At 37.5% G+C, this 20,532-nt stretch overlaps 1 protein-coding gene across 1 annotated transcript in view; it reads left to right on the top strand.

Annotated features, from left to right (window-relative positions):
* Positions 1-20,532, top strand: part of BCLAF3 (BCLAF1 and THRAP3 family member 3) — a 35,036-nt gene that overhangs the window by 9,093 nt on the left and 5,411 nt on the right. Inside the window, exons 3-11 of the mRNA XM_034060012.1 lie at positions 876-1,454; positions 1,798-2,463; positions 4,558-4,736; positions 5,702-5,816; positions 6,024-6,087; positions 6,961-7,079; positions 8,769-8,883; positions 14,739-14,834; positions 18,560-18,715. Coding sequence (XP_033915903.1) covers positions 876-1,454; positions 1,798-2,463; positions 4,558-4,736; positions 5,702-5,816; positions 6,024-6,087; positions 6,961-7,079; positions 8,769-8,883; positions 14,739-14,834; positions 18,560-18,715 — 2,089 coding nt within the window. The remainder of the gene's footprint in view (positions 1-875; positions 1,455-1,797; positions 2,464-4,557; positions 4,737-5,701; positions 5,817-6,023; positions 6,088-6,960; positions 7,080-8,768; positions 8,884-14,738; positions 14,835-18,559; positions 18,716-20,532) is intronic.

Raw genomic sequence — 20,532 nt, 5'->3', positions numbered from 1 at the left:
CCAGGTTGCTCAAGGCCCTGTCCAGCCTAGCCTTAAGCACTGCCAGGGGTGGGTCGCAAGCAGAGCTGTTATTACCTGAGGATGGCTTTCTGGTTCTTGCTAGTGGCTTGTGATGTTTTTTCTTCATTTAAGGAGATTTTGGCTAAAAACTCCTAGCGGGTTGCTTTCATTTTTGTAACTGTAGGAGAAAATGCAGAGCTGATTTGGTTCAGTTGACTGGATCTTAGCAATTCAGTCTTTAAAGGCAAAAACTGTAATAAGTGTGGAAGAGCATATGTATACATGTATATAGATGTATGTATGTGTATACACAATTATACAGAAAGACTGAAACCTCTTTCTCAAACTTGATCTTTTCCGCCTACCTGTGTGATGTTTTAAATACAATATTTTATCATGTTTTCAGTTTTTGAGGTGGTTTTGTCATGCAAAAAAAAACCAGAAAAGGTTGTTGTTATTTCTTCTTCTCAATTTCTTCATATGTTTTTTGCCCTTTCCCCTTCTTTCTCTTGGCACTGGAAAAATATAGGGAATGCTTAAAGTGTGAAAATGTGTATAACGGTTGTCTTCAATGTAGTGGAAACTTCATATATAAGAAATTATTTTTAGTTTTAAGTGAAAATATGCCAAGAGAAAAATGATTGACTTACTACTATTTTGAATGGGTATTCTTACTGTGAAAACTTTCCACAGAGTAAAAGCAAGCTTGATACTCTAGCCAACCAAATGACACTTTGAATAGCTTGGTTTAATTTTTTTTACCAGTTGACTAAAATTGTGTGTTAAACTGTATTTCCTTAGGGAATAGCTATGCTCATTAAGAGGTTGATTCAATTTTATGAGACTACTCAAAGTGGTTTTTATTTTTGCCTTAGGTCCTTATCTCCAGCATTTAGGAGTCCAGAGCACCATAGGCAAAGACATGCTCATATTAATTATGACTGTGAATATAAAAGCTTTCGTAAGGACCCAAAGAAGCCTATGCCTTGGAGAATAGACGATGAAAAATACGGACAAAGCAATTTCAGGTTTGCACCTCATGGAAATAACCACCAGAGAATATATGAACGTAGATCACCTTCACCAAGCCTAAAAAGAATTCCCATGGAAGATACTTACAGTCATAAGCCCTACAGAACACATTCATCTGAAAGAACTGAAAGCAGTAGGAGATGCCAGTTACCACCAAAATACTCAGAAATACCATATAAAGAGCATGATCGTCCATTTTACCAACACAAAATGGAAGACAGATACGTGTTTGAGCACTGCAAGCTCACTGGAAATGAAAAAGGAATGAAACCTTTTCATAGACCGTTAGGGGCTTCATGTAAACTTGAAAGAAAATGGCATGAAGATGGCTTGAGGCACCAGAGGTTACATGAAGAGAAGTATGGTCAGTCACCCAGAAGAGTTTCTGATGAATTTACGGCAAGGAGCTCTTTACAGAAGAGGTATAGGAATAAAATAATTAAAACCTGGGTATTGTGGTATAAAGCCTCAAGTGAAAGTCTGTTTTCATTATAGTTGAAGATACCCACCTTGAAACACGTTGGCCACTTTGTAGGTTAATTATGGGCGACTGGTAGTAGTGAAGTATTTGTCTTTTAAGTAAATCGTATTGATGGCTAGAGTATGAAAGAATAATATTTCCCTCTTAAGAGCCCCTGCACATCTGTACCTTGGCGCGAGGGATTATGGGTTAACTTGCCACGCATTCTGCTGTCCAACATTCTGCACATATAAGTTCTCACTTTCTTCTCTAGTGCAAGTGTAAACTGCTTTATGTCAACACAGGTATCCTGAAGATCACGATTACAGAGAATATGGGCACACGTCTAAAAGGGCTAAGGAAATGGAGAGGTATGACGGTGGAGAAGTAGCAAGGAATTCCACGTGGAAGCAAGAACGTTCTTTTCCACCCTACCAAGAAAAGGAGGAGCAGAGAAATTTGGGTGCCCAGTCCCACCGATCGGCTGAAAGGGAGTACTCGGAGGGTTCTGTTGCCAAGATAGCCTATGAGTACAGTCACAAACGGCGAAGGCATTTGGATGGGGAAAAGCCTTTTTCAGGCGATAGAACTCAGAAGTATGTGAAGCAGGAAGACCAAAAATACGGTTCTTCTAAGGGTGCCCGGAATAGCAAAGAGTTAGATTGCTTTAGCAGTGGAAGAGCGAGACAGACTGAAGAAGGGCATGTTGAAGCATCTGTTAAATATAGTTCAAAGAAGGGCTGCAATGCTTGCATTAACTCTTCCAAAATGGATGTTGATCTGAGATCTCTTAAAAACAAACCGAAGGAAAGAGTAAGGAAAGAAGGGGAATTCAGGAAAAAAGTAGATTCCTCCAATATCCAGCATGATTCAAATCATACCGTTTCAGATGTGAAAATGTCAGATGTCAACTCTAAGAGGGAACATCTCACAATCAAAGTGGATATGAAGAAAATGGTGGCCAAGTACAGGTACTGATTTCCCCCCACCTCTTTTTCCCAGTCTCTTTACAGTTTATGAATGTTGGAGAAAAGTGTGGTTTCTTTACGAGGTAACCAGAACAAACTAAGGTTGTACCTTTTTAAATTTAAAATATTAACTTTCCCAGTTTAAAATATTAACTGTGCTTTCTTCTGGAATATGATTGCATTTTCTTCACTACCTGAGTCATCCCTCATCTCTTCCAAAAAGCAGATAACCTTTAAATTACATAAATCTCAGGCATACATATTCAGGTGTTCAAGATCTGAAGTTCAATAAAGCTGTCAGAAAATGATTGCTCCCTGGGTTTTGTTATTTATTGTTTTAAGAAATCAAATGGCAATCTGTTGAGGCATCAGAACTGAAAAGCAGTAGAGTTTGCTTCGGTCTGTCTTCTGTGCAATACTTGTGGTTGTGTTTAGCATTTGCAGTGTGACTGATTTGGGAAAAAAGTGGTCCTGCTACTAAGATTTAGATGATGGATACATGGTAGAGAGTAAGCAGCTTGGTTTGTGTAGATTTTTGCAGGCTTTTCTGGTTTGTTGCCTTACTGTTGCAGGCCAGAATGTCATATAGTGGCAGTAATCCCTTTTGGAAGGAATTACCTTGCCTTCCAAAACTATCAGGCTTCATTTTAAAGGTATTTTCCCTCTTGCCCCAAATAAATGATCTGTGTATTTATTTTGCCTTCCAGTATTTCAGGAACATGTGATACAATGGAGATCTTTAAAGAAAAATTGCCCTTTGTATATAAGGGGCTAATATTAAAGACTAAGGAAGGGTAAATGGAGTAATACCCTCCAACCCTGTGCTAGGAAAGCATTTAACTGCCTGAATGATAATGTAAGGGAAATAATTATCGTTAGGTTTTGTTGCAAGCCCCGAGGACAGCTCCTGTATCTAGTAAGTCTCTTGCTGCTGATTTTAAAAGTTATGCAATGGATGTGGTAATTATTTACAGACCGAATAAAATTACTGCATTGATTACAGCCAATTTAATGTGAGGAAGGTTTGCTTTCACGGTCAGAAATGCTAAATACCTTATTTTTTTAAGACAAGACTGCTAATTGTACAGAAGCTGATGACTGGGAATATTTGTACTGCTACTTCAAGCATTTAACAAACACCTGTCTTGAAGTTACTCAGCTGAGAAGAACACTTTCTTTATAAACCTGGGGAGCAGGTAGATAATTAAAATAATCTACAATTGAGATTGCTGGGATTCCCTCTTGCATGTGTTTATTTCCACTTTACTGGGTGCATATAGATGACTTGTGGCACCTGCTGGAGGTTATTTCTGATGCAATTTTTGTATGAAATCCTGGTCTTGTATGCTTCAAATACAGGATGGGCAGGCACATGATCGCTTTGCAGGATGCACAATAAACAGTCTTTACCCAAAAGCTTCTACATGGGCTGTTTGGGTTCTCAATTTATCTTTCCAAGTGACGAGCATTTTTCTTGAAACAGGCAGGTTTTCTAAAGTGTTAGCTTCCTTGTCAAAATAATTCTTAGGCAGCAATGCAACCATTTGGGGCATAAACACTTAGAGTGAGTAGAATTTCACAAAGGGATGCTGCACACGTTCTTAAGTTCACACACTGCCACTGGAAAGCTGTTTCATGAGGCTCAAGTGATGATTCAGTTCCCAAAGATTCTGTGAGATTTTTAAATATCTGACTTGTTCTTGAAAATTGTCTGGTAGCTCCTTATAAACAAAGACACACATAATTGCCTTCCAGAATTATATTAAAGTAGTATATCAGGATCTTCATTTGCCTTTATTTGATGATCTAGATGAATTAAGTTTAAAATTCACAGATTTTGTATTACATACTTTACTGGAACAAGGATTCCTGAGAGTGTAGTCATACCTCTTTGTATTTTGTTAGAGCTTTTCTTCCTTATGGTCTCACGAGGTTTCTTTATTTAATTAAGAAAAAAACCCAACAAAATAGGATTTCAGTTTTCATTACACTGACTCCTTGAATTAATTTCTTAATTTTTTTTTGTTCTTCTTATCTATCTGAAGCTTTAATACGATGAATTCTTTCAAAGTGAATACATATAACATTTTATTCTAGGAGTACTTCTAGTCATACTACAGAGAGACAGATGTCCCATGATCTTGTTGCTGCTGGCAGGAAAACTGAAAATTTTCATCCGGTGTTTGAGCACATGGAATCTGTTACCCAGAATGTTGAAAACGACCCATCAAGAGAATTTACTCAGGAAATAATCACAATTATCCATCAAGTTAAAGGTGGCTGTCATAATTGGGGTATATGTATGTGTTTGTACATTTGTAATCATTAAAACCAAATCTAATGAATTAGGTATGCAGTCCTTGTAAGTACAGGGCGTTTTCCTTTGATTTCATTTGTATTTTGTCTTCTTTCTGTAGTAAAGAAACTGTAGGCTGAAGATTTAAAGTAGTTGGGTGGGGAATGATTTTAAGGTCTCAGTCCGTAACAGGCATTAGTGTGGAGTGTTAAGGTTGAAAAGATGTTAAGCTTTTACTTAAGATTAACCTGCTTGTTTAGGAAACGAGAATCATAGGATGGTTTGGGTTGGAAAGAACCTTCAGATCATCTAGTTCCAACCCCCCTGCCATGGTCAGGGATGCCTCACACTAGACCATGTTGCCCAAAGCTCTGCCCAAAGCCTTGAAAACTGCCAGGGATGGAGCATTCACAGCTTCCTTGGGCAACCCATTCCAGTGCTTCACCACCCTCACAGTAAAGAACTTCTTCCTTATATCTAACCTGAGCTTCCCCTGTTTTAAGTGTAAACCCATTATCCATTGTCATATCACTACAGTCCCTGAGGAAGCGTCCCTCTCTGATATCCAGATAGGAGCTTTGCTGTAGTCATGACTTGCTAGTTTATACATAGTTCCTTTAATTTTTCAGATTAGTGTTTAGACTGCTGCATCACATTCAATGTTGAGCATTATTTATAGACTAGTCATCGGCGTACTGCTGTGGTAGAGCTGACAAATAGTGAACTTCCTATTGAGCTTAATCTTATTAAATAAGTTGGTATAAGTTGGGCTGGCCTAGTCTTTCATTTGTGAATGTTAAACTGCAAATGGAAATAGTCTGAATTTAATTTCAGAAGTTGTTTTGGTGCCCTCAAGAGTTAGTCATTAGATGCAATTAGATACAATTTCCCACTGTGCATTTCAGTTACTACAAATAAACATTCTTGTATTTAATCTCTTCCCAGCAAATTATTTTACATCTTCTGACATAACTCTACATGAACGGTTCTCAAAAATTAAGGATAAGCCAGCTGAAAATGTGAATGAAGTGAAAACACGTTTGGATCCAGAAATTCACAGGTGATTGATGTGCTTTTGCCTTAATTTATTTGCATTAAGGTAGTTAATCTTCAGTAGACTTTAGACAATGTAAAATGTTTTGGTGGTTTTTCACTGATTCTAACCTGCCTGCTTATAGTCTGTAAAAAAATCTGTAGTTGGTTCAATAAATGCTTTTGCTATTTATAGTGATGGCGCTTGGTTTTATGGAATGTTTTTGTGTTACAGGAGGATTGACATGTCTCTAGCAGAACTTCAGAATAAACGAACTGTGCCATCTGAATCTCCCCAGGTATCTTGATTACTTAACCTTTCTGGCAGACAGTAAGTTAAAATAATATAAAGTAAGCAAAATCTCCCCTTGCTGTTGGTACATTACTTCTATGTGTTCTGAAGATCCATCAGTAATTCTGACCTTTTTGAGAGAAATGCACATTCAAGCATATTTACTGACAACATAATGGTGGGAGTACACTCTGGTCACTGAGTAAAGTGCAGGTGTGTTCTCCAAAGTAGCTGGGGGTATGGTTATTCCTGCTGCTTGATCTCCTATGTTTTTTAAATAATGTAGGTACTAAGTAGGTGACTGACATGTGGCTTTTACTTTACCTCTGAGATTAGGAAAAGCCTTAATGTTTCTTGTACCCTAATGTTAGGATGGCCCGACATCCATGTAATTCCTCAGAATGCTGTTTTATTCCATGCTTTCATCTGGGGACTATAAGACTTTCTGTCTTCCCCTTCCAAGCTATGCTTACTGTGACAGTTACTTTTCTTTTGTTCTTCTATAGTACAGGTATGTGGCGATTAAACGTAATGAAGAATAGTAAGAATAGTAGAACATTTTAAGATTTAGTGGAATTCATGTCAGTATTTTTTGCCTTGGCAACTCCATACAGAATTCCGGAGCTCTGTTCACTATTGTTTGGAAACTTGTAAAAAAGCAGATGCTGCAAGAAAGGGTAATTGTTTAGGACTACTTTTTCTTACTGTTTTGGACTTTGGATCTTTGGGCTGATGTGAATCCATCCTGTGTAACAGTTGAACTATGTTAACAAGGTTATATGCAGGATGCAGGCCCCAAAGGACATCAGTGTCAGAGAAGAGTCAAATCAACGTTTAGTCACTACTAGCTAACTTGACTTTAACCCTTCCTCTTAACTAGAACATTGTAAGAGTGTTAGAAGATCCAAATGATCTACGGCATGATATAGAAAGGAGAAGAAAAGAAAGACTGAAGAATGAAGATGAGAGAGTGTTTCATTTAGATGGTGTAATTCCAAGGTAATTGGCAAATGAGTCATCTTGGGCCAAACCTCTAGTTCTCTTACATTCATTTTTTGACCCTGCCAAAGTCACGTTCACATTTGTTGTGATTCTTTTCCATAGCTTGTCCTTGTTAAGTTTAACTCTGACTGAAAGTCAACTGACAATACACTGTAAACCACTCTGTAATGGAGTGTTACCTTGAAAGAGGTTAAGCTGCAGAGGGGAAAAAATGGGAAGCAAGCTCAAACTGTAGCACTGGGTGGAAAGAGAGGGAGAAATACATTCAAAGATGCTTTTTTTTTATGTTCCTTGATGTACCATGTAACACCATTCTTTTGGTATTCTGTAGTTTCATAAAAGCATTCAAGGATGAATATGTTGTTGAATTGTCTTGGTTTTTTAATGTCATGTGGAATATCAACAAAGAATTGTTTTTTTCTGATTCTTGGAGAAGTCTATGAAAAAAAGCCAGACTTCTGAAGTGGCTTTACTACTTTGAGTTCCTCCAACAGTTTTGCTAAAGGGGTTTGCCTCAGAAGTGTTTGCTAACCTCAGTCATCCTGTTTCACTTTTGATGCTGTGAAATTGGTTAATTAGAGAGATGACTTGACTTGTGTTAGAAGAAATGTTGATGCAAAGAATTATCAGAGTGTAACAAAATGTATTTACACTGTAGTCATGATTTGCAGATCACTCATAATTTGCTGCTGTTGTTCAATTTAAATGCAGGCAATAATGGCAGATTGTGGCAGTGCACACGTATTTGGGAAAGCTGACTTGTGACGCTGCAGAAGAAACAGTTCTTGTACTTGAGATTCTTTTAAACAAACAAAAAAAAGTAGAAGTTTTCAAGTGTGCCTGGAGGAGCATATTGGACTTTTGCATATAGTTTTTTGTGTAACTGGGACTATGACTTTAGTGTATGTTTGGCCTGATTATTTGGAAAGGATTGGTTAGTTGTTTTTGCCAGTCCCCCAGTTCCTGTCTTGCTTACCTTTTGTGTGTGCCAGTCAAAGTGGGAAGTACACGTTTCTTTAACAAGTGTGGCTGCCCTGGAGCTCAAATGTGACGAGGGCTTATACTGTCAAAGTAATGTGGACAGTGTAATGTGGGCTGAGGGTGGTAATGGTATGAACAATGAGTGCAATTTTCCTGAGATTGAGGTTTTTAATAGTTCCTATATGAGATACTGGCAATAATCATGAGCTAGTCCAGTGTGCCTCTTTTTACTTTAGAAATTTATTTTACAGCTATGGAAACTATTTCTGTATATCTCGTGAGCTCAGATTTTTGACTGCTGGTGATTACTTTTCACAGTATATGTTTCTTTTAGAGATTTACAGACACTGGTGTAGTAGCAGTGTGCTGAGTTAAAGAATAAAAACCAAGTAATGAAAAGCCCAAAGCCAAGAACACCCTGTTTGCTGAGGATGAAACTGGAGCATGTAGCTGTTTATCTGAGCTTCTGTTGCATTTGGGATTTCATTAAAAGGAAAGTTCTGTGCAACTTTAAAGATAGTATAAAAACTGTAAAGATAACTATGTAACTATGTAAGCAATACAAAGCTGCTGACATGCAAGAAGCATTTCAACCAGCAGAGGGCAGCAATGACAGGGCCATGCAGGCCTGTTTAACGTGCAGGAGTTTGGTACGCTACAGCTTTTGATTTTGTTTTCTTTCTCTCTTTCTCACATACACATCAGGAACCACGAAAGCTGCAGTCTTTCAAAATTACACAACTCTCAACTTGATAGCTTCCAAAAGCCTATGAGGTTCATCAAGCCACCTTTCAGAAAATTTATTGGGAAACCTCACCTGGTAAGCCTAAATGTGGAATTCATAGCTTCTGCATTGTTGTTCTTGCATTTATAATGCTTTTTTCTTTTTTTTTTCTTTTTCTTTTTTTTCTGCATTGTCTGTGCTGATTTATATCTAACCGTCTGTATTGTCTTGCCCTTTTAAATTTCAAGTGAGGCTTTATTATCTTCAGACATTGCTCAACAATAAGTCTTAATAAGAGTGCTTCCTCAGATATTTGTTGAAGTTTAGATTAGGACAAGTGAGCTAAACCCACTTTTATGACCAAATGCTGATACAACGTAAGTAATTATTTTGCTTTTGCACACCTATACAGTACTCAATTACAACTTCCCTACTGCTTTTTATAACTTAGCAGTGGGTTGGCCAAGGGCTTGTTTTAGAAAGCTAGTTTAGACTGGTATGTTGGGTGAAATCAAAACAATTTTTCAGCTAGCCTAAAAATAAGGTGATAACTTTAGATTTCTTATTGAACAGCAGGAACAGGTCAAATCAAACTTTTGAACTAAATTTTGTATTCAAAATTGCTTACTGAAATTAAGGGGCTTTATGAAATAAAATTTCATATTGCTTGTAGCTTTGTAAAGAAATTTATACCTAATACTGCATTTCTTCCACTTAATGATGTACTTCCTAAACTAGAAAATAGAAGGCCTTGTTACTGAGCAGATAACATGAGGTAATATTGAGCAGTTTGAGAAAAAGAATACTCTCCTGCATTCTTGTTGGAGGTTGGAAGGGAAAGTCTGAATCTTGTGTAGGTGGCATTGTCCTTAGAACAGTGTTTCTCCTCATTATGATAACCGTTCTGGAAAGCTCTCACTTCAAAAACAAAAATGAGTGACATCACAGAAATAAGTAGAAATGTCTGAAATAATGTTCCTAAGCTACTCCATTGTATAACATTCTATCCTAATCTGTAGTGATATTGTGTCTATCAAAACTAATTTAGGCACTTATTCTGAGACTATCTTTCTGTGGTGTACTTTAACCATCTTGCCAATTTAAGTATTATACTAGGTCCAGGAGAAATAAATTTGTCTCTTGGAAAATTCCTTTTAAGTAAATGTAGTCATCTTTCCAAGAGCTTGTGCTTGTTTAACTAGGGGAACTGGGGAGACCAGAAAAGCTTTATTAATGTGTGCAGTCTAAGTCTAAAACATTTTTTTTTCTTGTTTTCCACCTGGTGAGAGCAAAATAAATAGACTAACATAAACTGTAATTGTTTATAGTTTGTAATTAATACTCTATAGACAAAGTTCTGACATTCACTGAAATGTAGCTGGTGCATCTTCTGATGTAAAGCAACACAAGTTTTTAGGGTAAAAATTACTTAAGACTAAGATTGAAATCCCCAAAACCAAGTAAGTAGTTGCTTATTAAGTAACTGTATTGGGTTTAGCTGAGATGGAGTTAATTTTCCCCATAGCAGCCCTCGTAGAGCTGAGCTTTGTATTGGTAGTGGTAACACACCAATGTTTTGGCTGCTGCTGAGCAGTGTTCTACAGCATCATTGCTGTCTTTCCAGCATTCCTCCTCATCAGTAGGCTGAGCAAGATCTTGGGACACAGCCAGGACAGCTAACCCCAGCTGACCAAAGAGATATTATAAACCATATGACATGTCCTCTGCAATAACAGCTGAGGGAAAGGAGGAAGGGGGGGACACTATGACATTCACTGTTAAGACATTTGTCTTCTGAAGTAACCGCTATGTGTATTGAAGCCCTGCTACCTAGGAAGTGGCTGGACGTTGCCTGCTGATGGGGAAGTAAAGAATAAATCTTTTGTTTTCCTTTGCTTCCATGTGCAGCCTTTACTTTTTCTTTATTAAACTGCCTTACCACAGTAATGTAGTAATTGCAAATAAAAAGGGGGTTAGTTTGAAATAGAAATTGAGTTATTGTTAGATTCCGGAAGACTGCATTTTAATATCTAAGAGTAAACTGCAAACACGCAGTGTTTGAAAGTCCTGCACTTCACTGGGGAGTAATATGTTCAGAACAACAGTAGCTATGAAAGCATGGCTTTTACAAATGCAAAGCATTGTAAGACTCATTCCTAAAGGAGTGAGTCTTCATGAAGTCAGCCATGCAGAAGCTGGTTTGCAGATAAGTGGGAAGATACAGTGCTTTAGTTGCCATCCACATTTGTCAGTACAAATAACATTCATCAGCGCTTGCCAACTGGCTCAGAGGACTTACAGCCTTTTTTCAAATGCGTCTGCAATACATTAATTTGTGCTTCTTAACTGCATCTTCTCTTCTATTTTTTTTGTATTTCTGGCCTTGCCTTTTGATTATTCTGCTCCCTGTGTTAGTTTTTCTGTTCATCTAGAATGTCTAATGCTCAATATGTAGAGTAATGCAAAAAGGGTAATGTTTACCTAGTCAGAGCAGATCACTAATAATGTAACTCGTATCAGAGGCAGCAGAAATAATTCATCTGTGTAAGTTAGCTCCAGTAGTGTTGCACTTGCTGTGGCCTGTAGATCTGTTGTGTGGGAATATATAGTCCTCAAAATGGCTTTTCTTGAAGGAGTTCTTCAGGACTAGATACAATTGGAGAAAAGCTTAGCCTGGTGGGGAATAGCTCAAGCTTGATCTCCATGTATGTAAGCTGCTAGCACTGCTTTAGTGTTTGTTGTGGGAGTTGAGTGGAGTAACATCCAAGCAGCCAACTGTAGTTTCAGCCACATGTATAATTTCTGTGTTGAGTAGGCTTTTGAATATATTCAGAGCTGTGGGACTGTATCCACTACTACTTTGTTTGGAAATGTAATGTTAGTAGAGTTGAAAGCAGCCTTAGGAGGAAAAAAAAGTAAAATAAAAATTGTATGTAAAGGGCTGCTTTCTGCAAGAGGACAAATGCTTGGAATTTACATTCAAATTCTTGTGTCAGAATAGTACAGTTCAGGTGTGAGCACTGCTGAGCAACTTGAAAACTGTAAGGACCATGACTAAAAGGCAATGTTTGGAGAACAGTGCAGTGGATTTGAGATGTGGTTTGATGGGTTACCAGAATATCGGTGCTGGGTCAGCCACATGTTTTTACATAGGAAACATCCTAAAATGGTACCTTATTGGAGCACAGCAATACATGGAAAAATTGAGGAAGAGTTTGAAATGTAAGCAAGAGCTAAGAATACTTGTTGAATAGAAAAGTCAGTTTTGTGGTTTTGCTCAGTGTTAAAGATTCTTGAGTAGATACTGGTTCAGTTGATTCCACAATCCAAGCAAGAACTCTCCAGTTCTTGTGGAAAGCTGTTTTATTCTGCAGAAGGCTAGCAGTAGTATGTTGTATTGGCAACATTGTAAAGATATGGGAAAACATGTGAAAAAATGTGCAGCAGACATCTTTTAACACTTTTACATGTGAAACTCAATAAACAGTTTTGAAAGCAAACCCTGCAAAATGCAAAACAAAACCTCTAATGGTCAACACTCATTTCAGGTTTATTTGCTCTTGTTTGTGGGTAAATATTGAGAGAAAACTATGCCAGAGAGCCAGGTTTCAGATGAGAAGCATAACAGTGCCAAGGCTCAGAAAATATGGCAATAATAATAGTATCTGACAGGAAATCCACTGCAGCATCTTAAATTGTAGCACAGGATTTAAAAAGAGAAGTAATTTATTGGGTAAATACTTGCACATTTTTGTCTCTGTTAGTAAAATTTCTTCTTGGCTTTTATCACTGTTTGAGAAGCTGTGTATCAGCACTGGTAAAGGATGGATGCTCAAACTGAAAGTCAGATCAATAGATCATATCTGATGCAAGGATGTTGCCTAATGTGCAAGCAGATAATATGTTGGTCATATTAAAATGTCCTTACAGTGGACTATCAAAATGTGATATTAACACCATTTTTTGCTCTTGTTAACTGGATAGTAATTATTAGGATTAAAATTAAACACAGAAATGGTGTTGACTTGGTTTGTTTTTTGATATGCTACGATTACCCAATGTGAACTTTTTAGTACAAGGTATGAGCACCTTTTACAACAGGCCAGTGAAGGGGAGTGCTTCTGGTGTTAATATTCAATAATTGGGGTTTCAGCTTAAACTTGAGAACTTGTGTCTTGAAGGTGCAAATGCCTATCCAGCCTTGATTGAAAGAAATGTCCATCTAGCCTTGCACCCTATTGGCAGAAAGGATAGCTAAAGAGTAGAAGACCCAGGATAAATATCTACTTGTATTTCCCCATATGTTTATTTTACTTAAAGCTTCAGGTTAAGGAAATTCTTGAAAAGTAGATTACTGTATCTTTGCATCAAGTATTTCTAATGTTTTTGTTTACATGAATATACTTGAATCTTGAGGAAGGTGGGGGTGGGGAGGGATGTATCCACTGTTAGTTAAGATGAGCTTTAATTCCCAAAGGTTTATTTTTTGCTATAACAGGGAAATTTCTCGTTTATTTTTTTTCCGTCTTGTTGAATTCTCAGCTTTAAAGAGGAGTGTACTTAACAGGGAGCTTCCTGATTTAATTATGTGTTATATGGAGAAAATTAATTTGATTTCATGGAGCATCTTCATATTGTTAGGAACTCCCAGCTCCCTGCTTTTTCTAACATGCTTTTGCCTCTGTGTATATTCGATACCTTTTTTTTTTTTCTTGGAAAAGCCATTTTCACTGCTTTGATCTGGCTTTATAAAGGCTTTCTTCCCTCTTTTTTCTCCACTGAATACCCTCTTGCCAAGGCATTTTAAGAAGCTAAATAGCTAACCTGTAGGCAATATATTTTTAAAGAAAAGGGTAAGTTAACTTAAATCTCGGTTCACTTGGATTCTGACACTGTTCTGTTGCATTTATAGTTCCCCCCCTCCAATTAGAAAGAGTAGCAAATCCTGAAGTGTTTTGTGCCACTGAAGGAAAAAAAATAAAATAAAAAAAGAGTTCAGCAGCATTGGAACACTTCTGTAATTATTCAGGAATGGGCCAGAAACAATAAAAAATATTTTGATTGCTGAGAGTTTGGTAGCAAGGCCATTCTGTCTGCGTTAGATGATTTTAATGTATATATTTCAGTATGTAATGCTTGTGTAAATATTTATAATCATATCCAATGATGGAGGGTGGTATTTCAGCTGTGTGCATCCTCCAGAGGTAGCTGTCATGAGAATAGCTGGAAATGGGCCAAAAATATGCAGGTAGGACAGTGGCTGGAGGAGTGCTCTGTTTTAGGCAGCCATGACTGTCTGCAGCTGTTCAGTGTGTTGACACACAACAATTTCAACTCCTCTGTGCAACTTGCTCTTGAAATTGTGTGTGTTTCTGTGACATGTAAATAATCTTCATATGCTCTCTTGTAATACAGAGTTAAAAGCAGAATCTTCTGAGGACCAGTATAATGTGTTACACATTGATTATCTGGTTGCTGCAGTGGTGTATACAGTAACAGTGAATGTGTCTGTTCTAAATATGCTAACCTATGGTGACTAGGTGTTAATCAGGGATGTCCAGAATACTGATCTTGTTGCCCTTATTCCTGAATATTCTAACAGCCTTATCTGCCTTGCTTGCTGCATACAAATTGAGGCATCTGTTCTGGGGAGGACGAGAAGAGAACCTTAATTGAGTTGTTACCTGCTTCGATCTCTCCAAGAGGATGATATTCCAATAGGATGATCTATACTGTCTTTGGCTTCTATAGGCCCTGCCATTGTTTCAGCCAGCCTGGACTCCAGGCCATATGTTCTTGTTATTCTTTCTGGTTCCTTCAAAGTGTGTCATTGTGTCAAATGCTACAAGATTGAAAGAGATACAATATTTGTTATTGTAACCTTTGTAAATTTTGTGTGTTTTCTTAAATAATTTAGTAACATTAAGCTAATAACTCTGTTTCCCTACTAGAATTCTTACTATTCTTCAAAACCAAGCGATACTTACCCTCACAGACGCATTAGAGGACACCTTGAAAACACAGGACCTTTTAGAAGGCACTTTAAGGTACAGATCAGCTTTTATCAGATGTATGTTATGTAAATTGGTGATTTGATCCTGTTGAGTTCGGTAGCAGGAGACACTTTTGAAGGTATTAAATGCCATGAAAAATAGTGGGAGACTTAACTTTTAGTATGTAAGAGGGCTGGCGGTGAATTGAGCAGGGTTTTCCAGTATCGTATCCATGCATTTGAAATAAATAAGTTTACTGCAAAGCTGAGAGTAAGAATTGCAGAAATTGGACAATGGCCACAAAGCTCATGTATCAAAAAAACTAAGGTGGTCAGCTTCCTGGTTTTTACCTGATGTGTGTTCATAAGCTTGAACTATTTCCCTAGACCAGGTTATATTGCTTTCAAAACTGCATTACTGTTATTAACCCTTTCATATAGGGATTTTTAAGGTGCTGATATCTCGTGTATACCCTGTGTACTGCTATCTGCACATTTTTTAAAAAAAAGTAAATTCAAAACTGTGAAGCCTTAATCTCAGGGAGTCAAGGTGATAAGGGGTGACCAACTGTTCTTCCTGGGGTAGTGCAGTGGCTTTCTAATGCCTTTTGATTGTAAAATGTATCAACATTAAAAAACAAAAAAACATTCTTCTGCTGACAGTGGCATGCTATGCATGGATCCAGTTAGAGTGATTTGTATTAGAAAAGTCCTAGTCAAATCTATAACAACTCACACTCATTTTCTACCATAGAATTACCTCTACTTATTTAACAGGTGTGTTCTGAAGAGTAAAATAATACAAAGAATAGGTAGTCATCTTTCCTATTTTGTAGATAGTGAAGCTGAAGTAAAGCTTTGGTGGCTAAGTTAAGGCATTTTGGATGAAACCTTGAAAAAGGGAGCATTGTAGGTGTGGGTGTTTTGCTGTAACTTTCTGGTTTTTGTTTCTCCCCCCTCAGACTAAACATAATAACTGTTGGATAAAAAGGCTTTCAGGTACTCCTATTTAGATATGCTTTGCCAGTCAGTCTTAGTCAGATAACTAAGCTATCACTATCAGAAAATGCTAACTTTATTCTGCTAAAAAAAAATATTAAAAGTGTCTTTTTTCCAAGCTGAAGTTACCCAGTTTAAAGTGTCAGCCTGATAGAACTGTTTTAACTGTAGGGACATCATATAGCTTTTCAGTCCCCTCTATATTGTCAGCCTATGGGGGGATCTTTAGCACTGGCTGCCATATCGTTTGAGGCAGTGTTGGTAGTTGATGTAATACAAAGAAAATGGAAGGCTGCCTTCATTTATATCAGCCTACAGTTTTTATGTAGATTATGCAACCATGGAAGTGTCTGCTTAAGTTTTTATTGTGTATATATATATATATATATATATGCATATATATGAATACTGCCTGAATATTGTGGTCTACAATAATCTGTCCCATGGTGTCTTAATATTTGTGGGGGAAAATAGCATATGCACTCATATTGCAGTTTGCATATGTGTATAGCACATTTATCATTACCATGGAAACAGCAATACTGATTTGACTTAATTTCATCAAGTTTTTTTTTTATTGTTATTTTTTAATGTTCAATGTTCTCCTGAGTAACAGAGGGGTTTTCCTTCCCATGCTATTGCTGAACCCTACTTAGTAAGGTGATTTGACTATCTTCTACATTCAGGAGACTTTCTTAGCTGATTATTTAAAACATACAAAAAAAAAAAGAACCCATCAAGCCCATCTTCCCCCCCATCTCCCCAGTGCCATTTCCTGCATCCCCTTTCCCCTCTCAACCCCTTCACCCCAAGAAAAATACCAAACCATACCACATTTCTTCATGGTATATAAAATAGGAGCATTTTAACTTAAGAGGTAAAATAGTGTTACTAATCACAGAATGGTTTAGGTTGGAAGGGACCTTAAAGATCATCTAGTTCCAAACCTCCTGCCATGGGCAGGGAAACCTTCCACTAGGCCAGGTTGCTGAAAGCTCCATCTGGCCTTTAACACTTCAAGAAACCAAAACACAAAAAAAAAAAAAAAAAAGGACCTGTATTGTCTTTCAGTATGTTAACTTTGTTATCTTTATTTTGAAGCTGCTTGTTCACTCTCTCCTCAGCTCCCTTCCTTCCACAGCAAGATGGGGGAGAGAATATGGAGACCAAAGTGACAAAACTAGGGTTGAGATGAAGGCAGTTTAAGAAGTGAAGGAAAGAGGAAGTAAACAGTGACACAAAAGCAGTCACTCACCATCTCCCACAAGCTGACTGATACGCAGCTGGTCTGCAAAGCAATGGCTACCTGCCCAAAACCCCTTCCCCTTGGTTTCTATTGCTGAGCAGGGGATTCTTCAGCATGGAATAGCCCTTTGCACAGCTTGGGTCAGCTGTCCTGGTCATGTACCCTCCCAGCTTCTTGCCCATCCCTGGCCTACTTTTCTGAGGGGCAGAGTAGAGGGAGAAGAAAGACTTGGTGCTGTGCAGATACTACTCAGTAACAGTCACAGCACTGGTGTGTTACCAGTGCTGTTTGAGTCACAAATGTAAAATACAGCACCATGTGGGCTGCTAGGAAGAAAATTAACTCCATCCCAATCAGACCCAGTACAAGGACATCTATTTGCTCATATACACTTATTTTAGAACTTGAGGCCATTGGTTCATAGGTATTGTTGTTGGCATTATTTATAAAATAGTCTTGATGTAAAACTAAATGTGGCTTTAGCAGACTTTTTCTGACTTTCAGACCAGAAGTTAATGATGTTTTCCACACACCTTAGATTACTTCATTTTTCTTTAAGCCATATGTGCCTACACGTCAAATGTATATATAGTGTTAACTTTCTCTATAGCTGGTTCTGTTGTACATTAATAATACTGCCATTCTCCTCCTTCCCCACTTAGGGAGCATGTAGATACTTGAGTTGAAACTTTTAAACTGTGTGTAATCTCATCCTTTAGAAGATGAATGTATATACATGAATGCTTTATGTCAGGACCACACTGGAAAACAGCAGTACTGGAAAGTTATGAGAAATTATGATAAAGAGAGTAACAGCAGGGGAGGTTGGAACTAGATGATCTTTAAGATCCAACCCAAACCATTCTGTGATTCTTTGATTCTTACTCTAAAGATTTTTGCTGCCTATTTTGTTGGATGTCTGAGTACTTAGGAATGAAAACTTTAACTGCTTTGATGAGTGTTGATCTTGCTGTGTATTTATAATGCTGTTCTCCTGTGGCTTCTGCTCTTGTTCCCACACTGGGTTTGTTACAGTATTGCAGTCTGGAGCTAACAAAAGCATAGAGCAGTGAACCTGTGTTCACACTGTAAGATCTTAAAGTTATAGGAAAAGTATATAAACTTGACTGCTGTTTAGTATGACTATTTTTAAACTCAACATGCAAGCCTGGCATCATTGAATTTCTTAGCAGTAGTGATGTGTTGTCTTAATCTTGTCAATGCAACTTTCATTAAAGTTTTTAAAAAAGTGTTAAAATGTCGTATGTTACATTTAGCTTGTTTTTTTAATGAGGAATATAATTTCAGATGTTTTAAACAGTAAGTACATTACAGCAGTTCTTTGAGACACATGGTACCTAATGGTCTGAGGAATATGAATGGGAAATAAAGGAAGAGGCTTTGTACTTGCAAATACATACTTCCATTGTTCAGTACTGTAAGTTTTGCATGTGTATAACTGTAAATACAAACTATTGAGTTTTGGTGCCCTCATTTTGCATCTTTTTCTTTTCTCCCTTCCCCCACCCTTACAGAGCAACTTTGCAGATGGCCGTTTGCAATCCCATTATAAATCAGGCTTAGTACAGAAGGGTTTATATATTCAGGCTAAGTACCAGCGGTTACGTTCTGTTGGTGTAAGGGGATTTACCACTAACAAATTCAGAGATGGATTTTTGAGGAAAGAAAAGGTAAGTTGGCTTAATTTATTTTTCACTAAGCCAGTTATAAAATGCTAATATTCATAATATTTATTCCAGTATTTAAATTTCCATGGAATAACTTGGATGGGATTTTCTGGAATATTGGCTCTTGTACTTTGCAGGCAAACTTGATTCTGCCCTCTTGTCTCCTCCATGTTTATTCCATGGAAATCTGCTGAAGCTGGTAACTGCAGATCAGAGATGGCCTCTGAGATTCTGCACTTGCCTCTGTTTCTGTATTCTGTACTTGAGCTCAGTTGATCTCTCTTCCTGTTGATAGGAAGAGAAAATAGCCCTCTATGTAAAAATATGATGTCTTCTTAGGCTACAGTTTTAAATCAATGTGAAGGGTATTAATAATTTTTTTACTACGTCTGTGTACTTTTCCTCTTTGTTACATTAAGTTAATCATGTGCTTTAAAGTACACAGTGCAGTGCTGTTCTGAATAAAGCATCCTACATTACAAAATGTGTAAAATTCAGCTGCAGCTGAAATATTTAGTCACATCTGGTTTATGATACTCTTTGATTTGCACTGCGTATGGGACAACAGTAATCTTGAACTACAGAGGAACTTTTGAATGCTATGAAATGTTACAGCGTTTGTGATGACCAGTAATTAAAACATTATAAATCCTTGATTAGAATTGATCAAGTATGATCAAAGTAGCATGAGGTTACTCATGACATCAGAGAATTAGTTTACATGACCTAACTAGCCCCCTGCAGTTCTGTGTTCCTGTGTGAATTCTTGTTTGTTTTGCAATTCTGTGTCGATCTATTTGCAAGTAAATACACTTGCATAAGCATTTGTAGTTGGATTAGAGTTCAGCTCTTAGAGTTGGTTTCAAAAAACCGTAAGTTTACAGTCCAGTGGGGAAAAAAAGGCAAAACACCAATAACCTAAATGAGCAAGGAGGGGGTGGGGGGAAGGGCAGAAAGAAAACCAAATGCTTTGGAAAAGGTAAACAGGTCACTTGTTACAAAAGTATACTAGCAAATGCCTTTACGTTTGTATGGACTCTCAGAGCTATGATCTCCGAAGGCTAAACTGAACTGGAATTAATGGAAAATAAATGAAGAAGGGTTTTTTCAGAAAATTATGACCTTGTAAAATGGGCACAGAAGTGCCATGACTTTGTTGTAGTGAGTTTCTCCCCAATAATTTCAAATGTTCTTCTATAATTGGATATTAAGGTTCTTGTCTGGAACCAATAAAGCATGTTTAACACAATCTGGCTGGTGCAGATTACGATTTGAATTAGAGAAGCACAGTAAGATCTCAATATTGACTTTTAGGGCTGATTAGAGAACTTGAGTGTCTCTTAGCTAAAGTAAAATAAATCCTAAAGAATAACAGTCATTTTCTTAACAACGTGCTGATTGGCCAATTCTCAAAAATACCCCAAGCTTAAAAAACAAAACCACTTTTTCTCAGATTCTAGCATTTGCTGTATTTTGCCAATTGTATAGTACTGCATCCAGCTCTGGAGTCCTCAGTACAGGAAATACATGGACCTGTTGAAGTGGGTCCACAGGAGGACCACAGAAATGATCAGAGGGATGGAGCACCTGTCCTATGAGGGAAGGCTGAGAGAGTTGGGGTTGTTCATCCTGGAGAAGATTCTTAGGAGGTTTTATTGTGGCCTTTCAGTTCTTAAAAGGGGCCTACAAGAAAGATGGGGAAAGACTTTATTTTTAGCAGGGCCTGTTGTTGCAATAGGATGAGGGTTTTAAACTAGAAGAGGGGAGATTCAGTCTGAATGAGAGGAAGAAAATTTTTACAGTGAGGGTGGTAAAATACC

Source organism: Melopsittacus undulatus, chromosome 2 (assembly GCF_012275295.1).
Source record: "Melopsittacus undulatus isolate bMelUnd1 chromosome 2, bMelUnd1.mat.Z, whole genome shotgun sequence".
Taxonomy (NCBI): Eukaryota; Metazoa; Chordata; class Aves; order Psittaciformes; family Psittaculidae; genus Melopsittacus; species Melopsittacus undulatus.
This window is presented reverse-complemented; position numbering and strand designations above follow the sequence as displayed.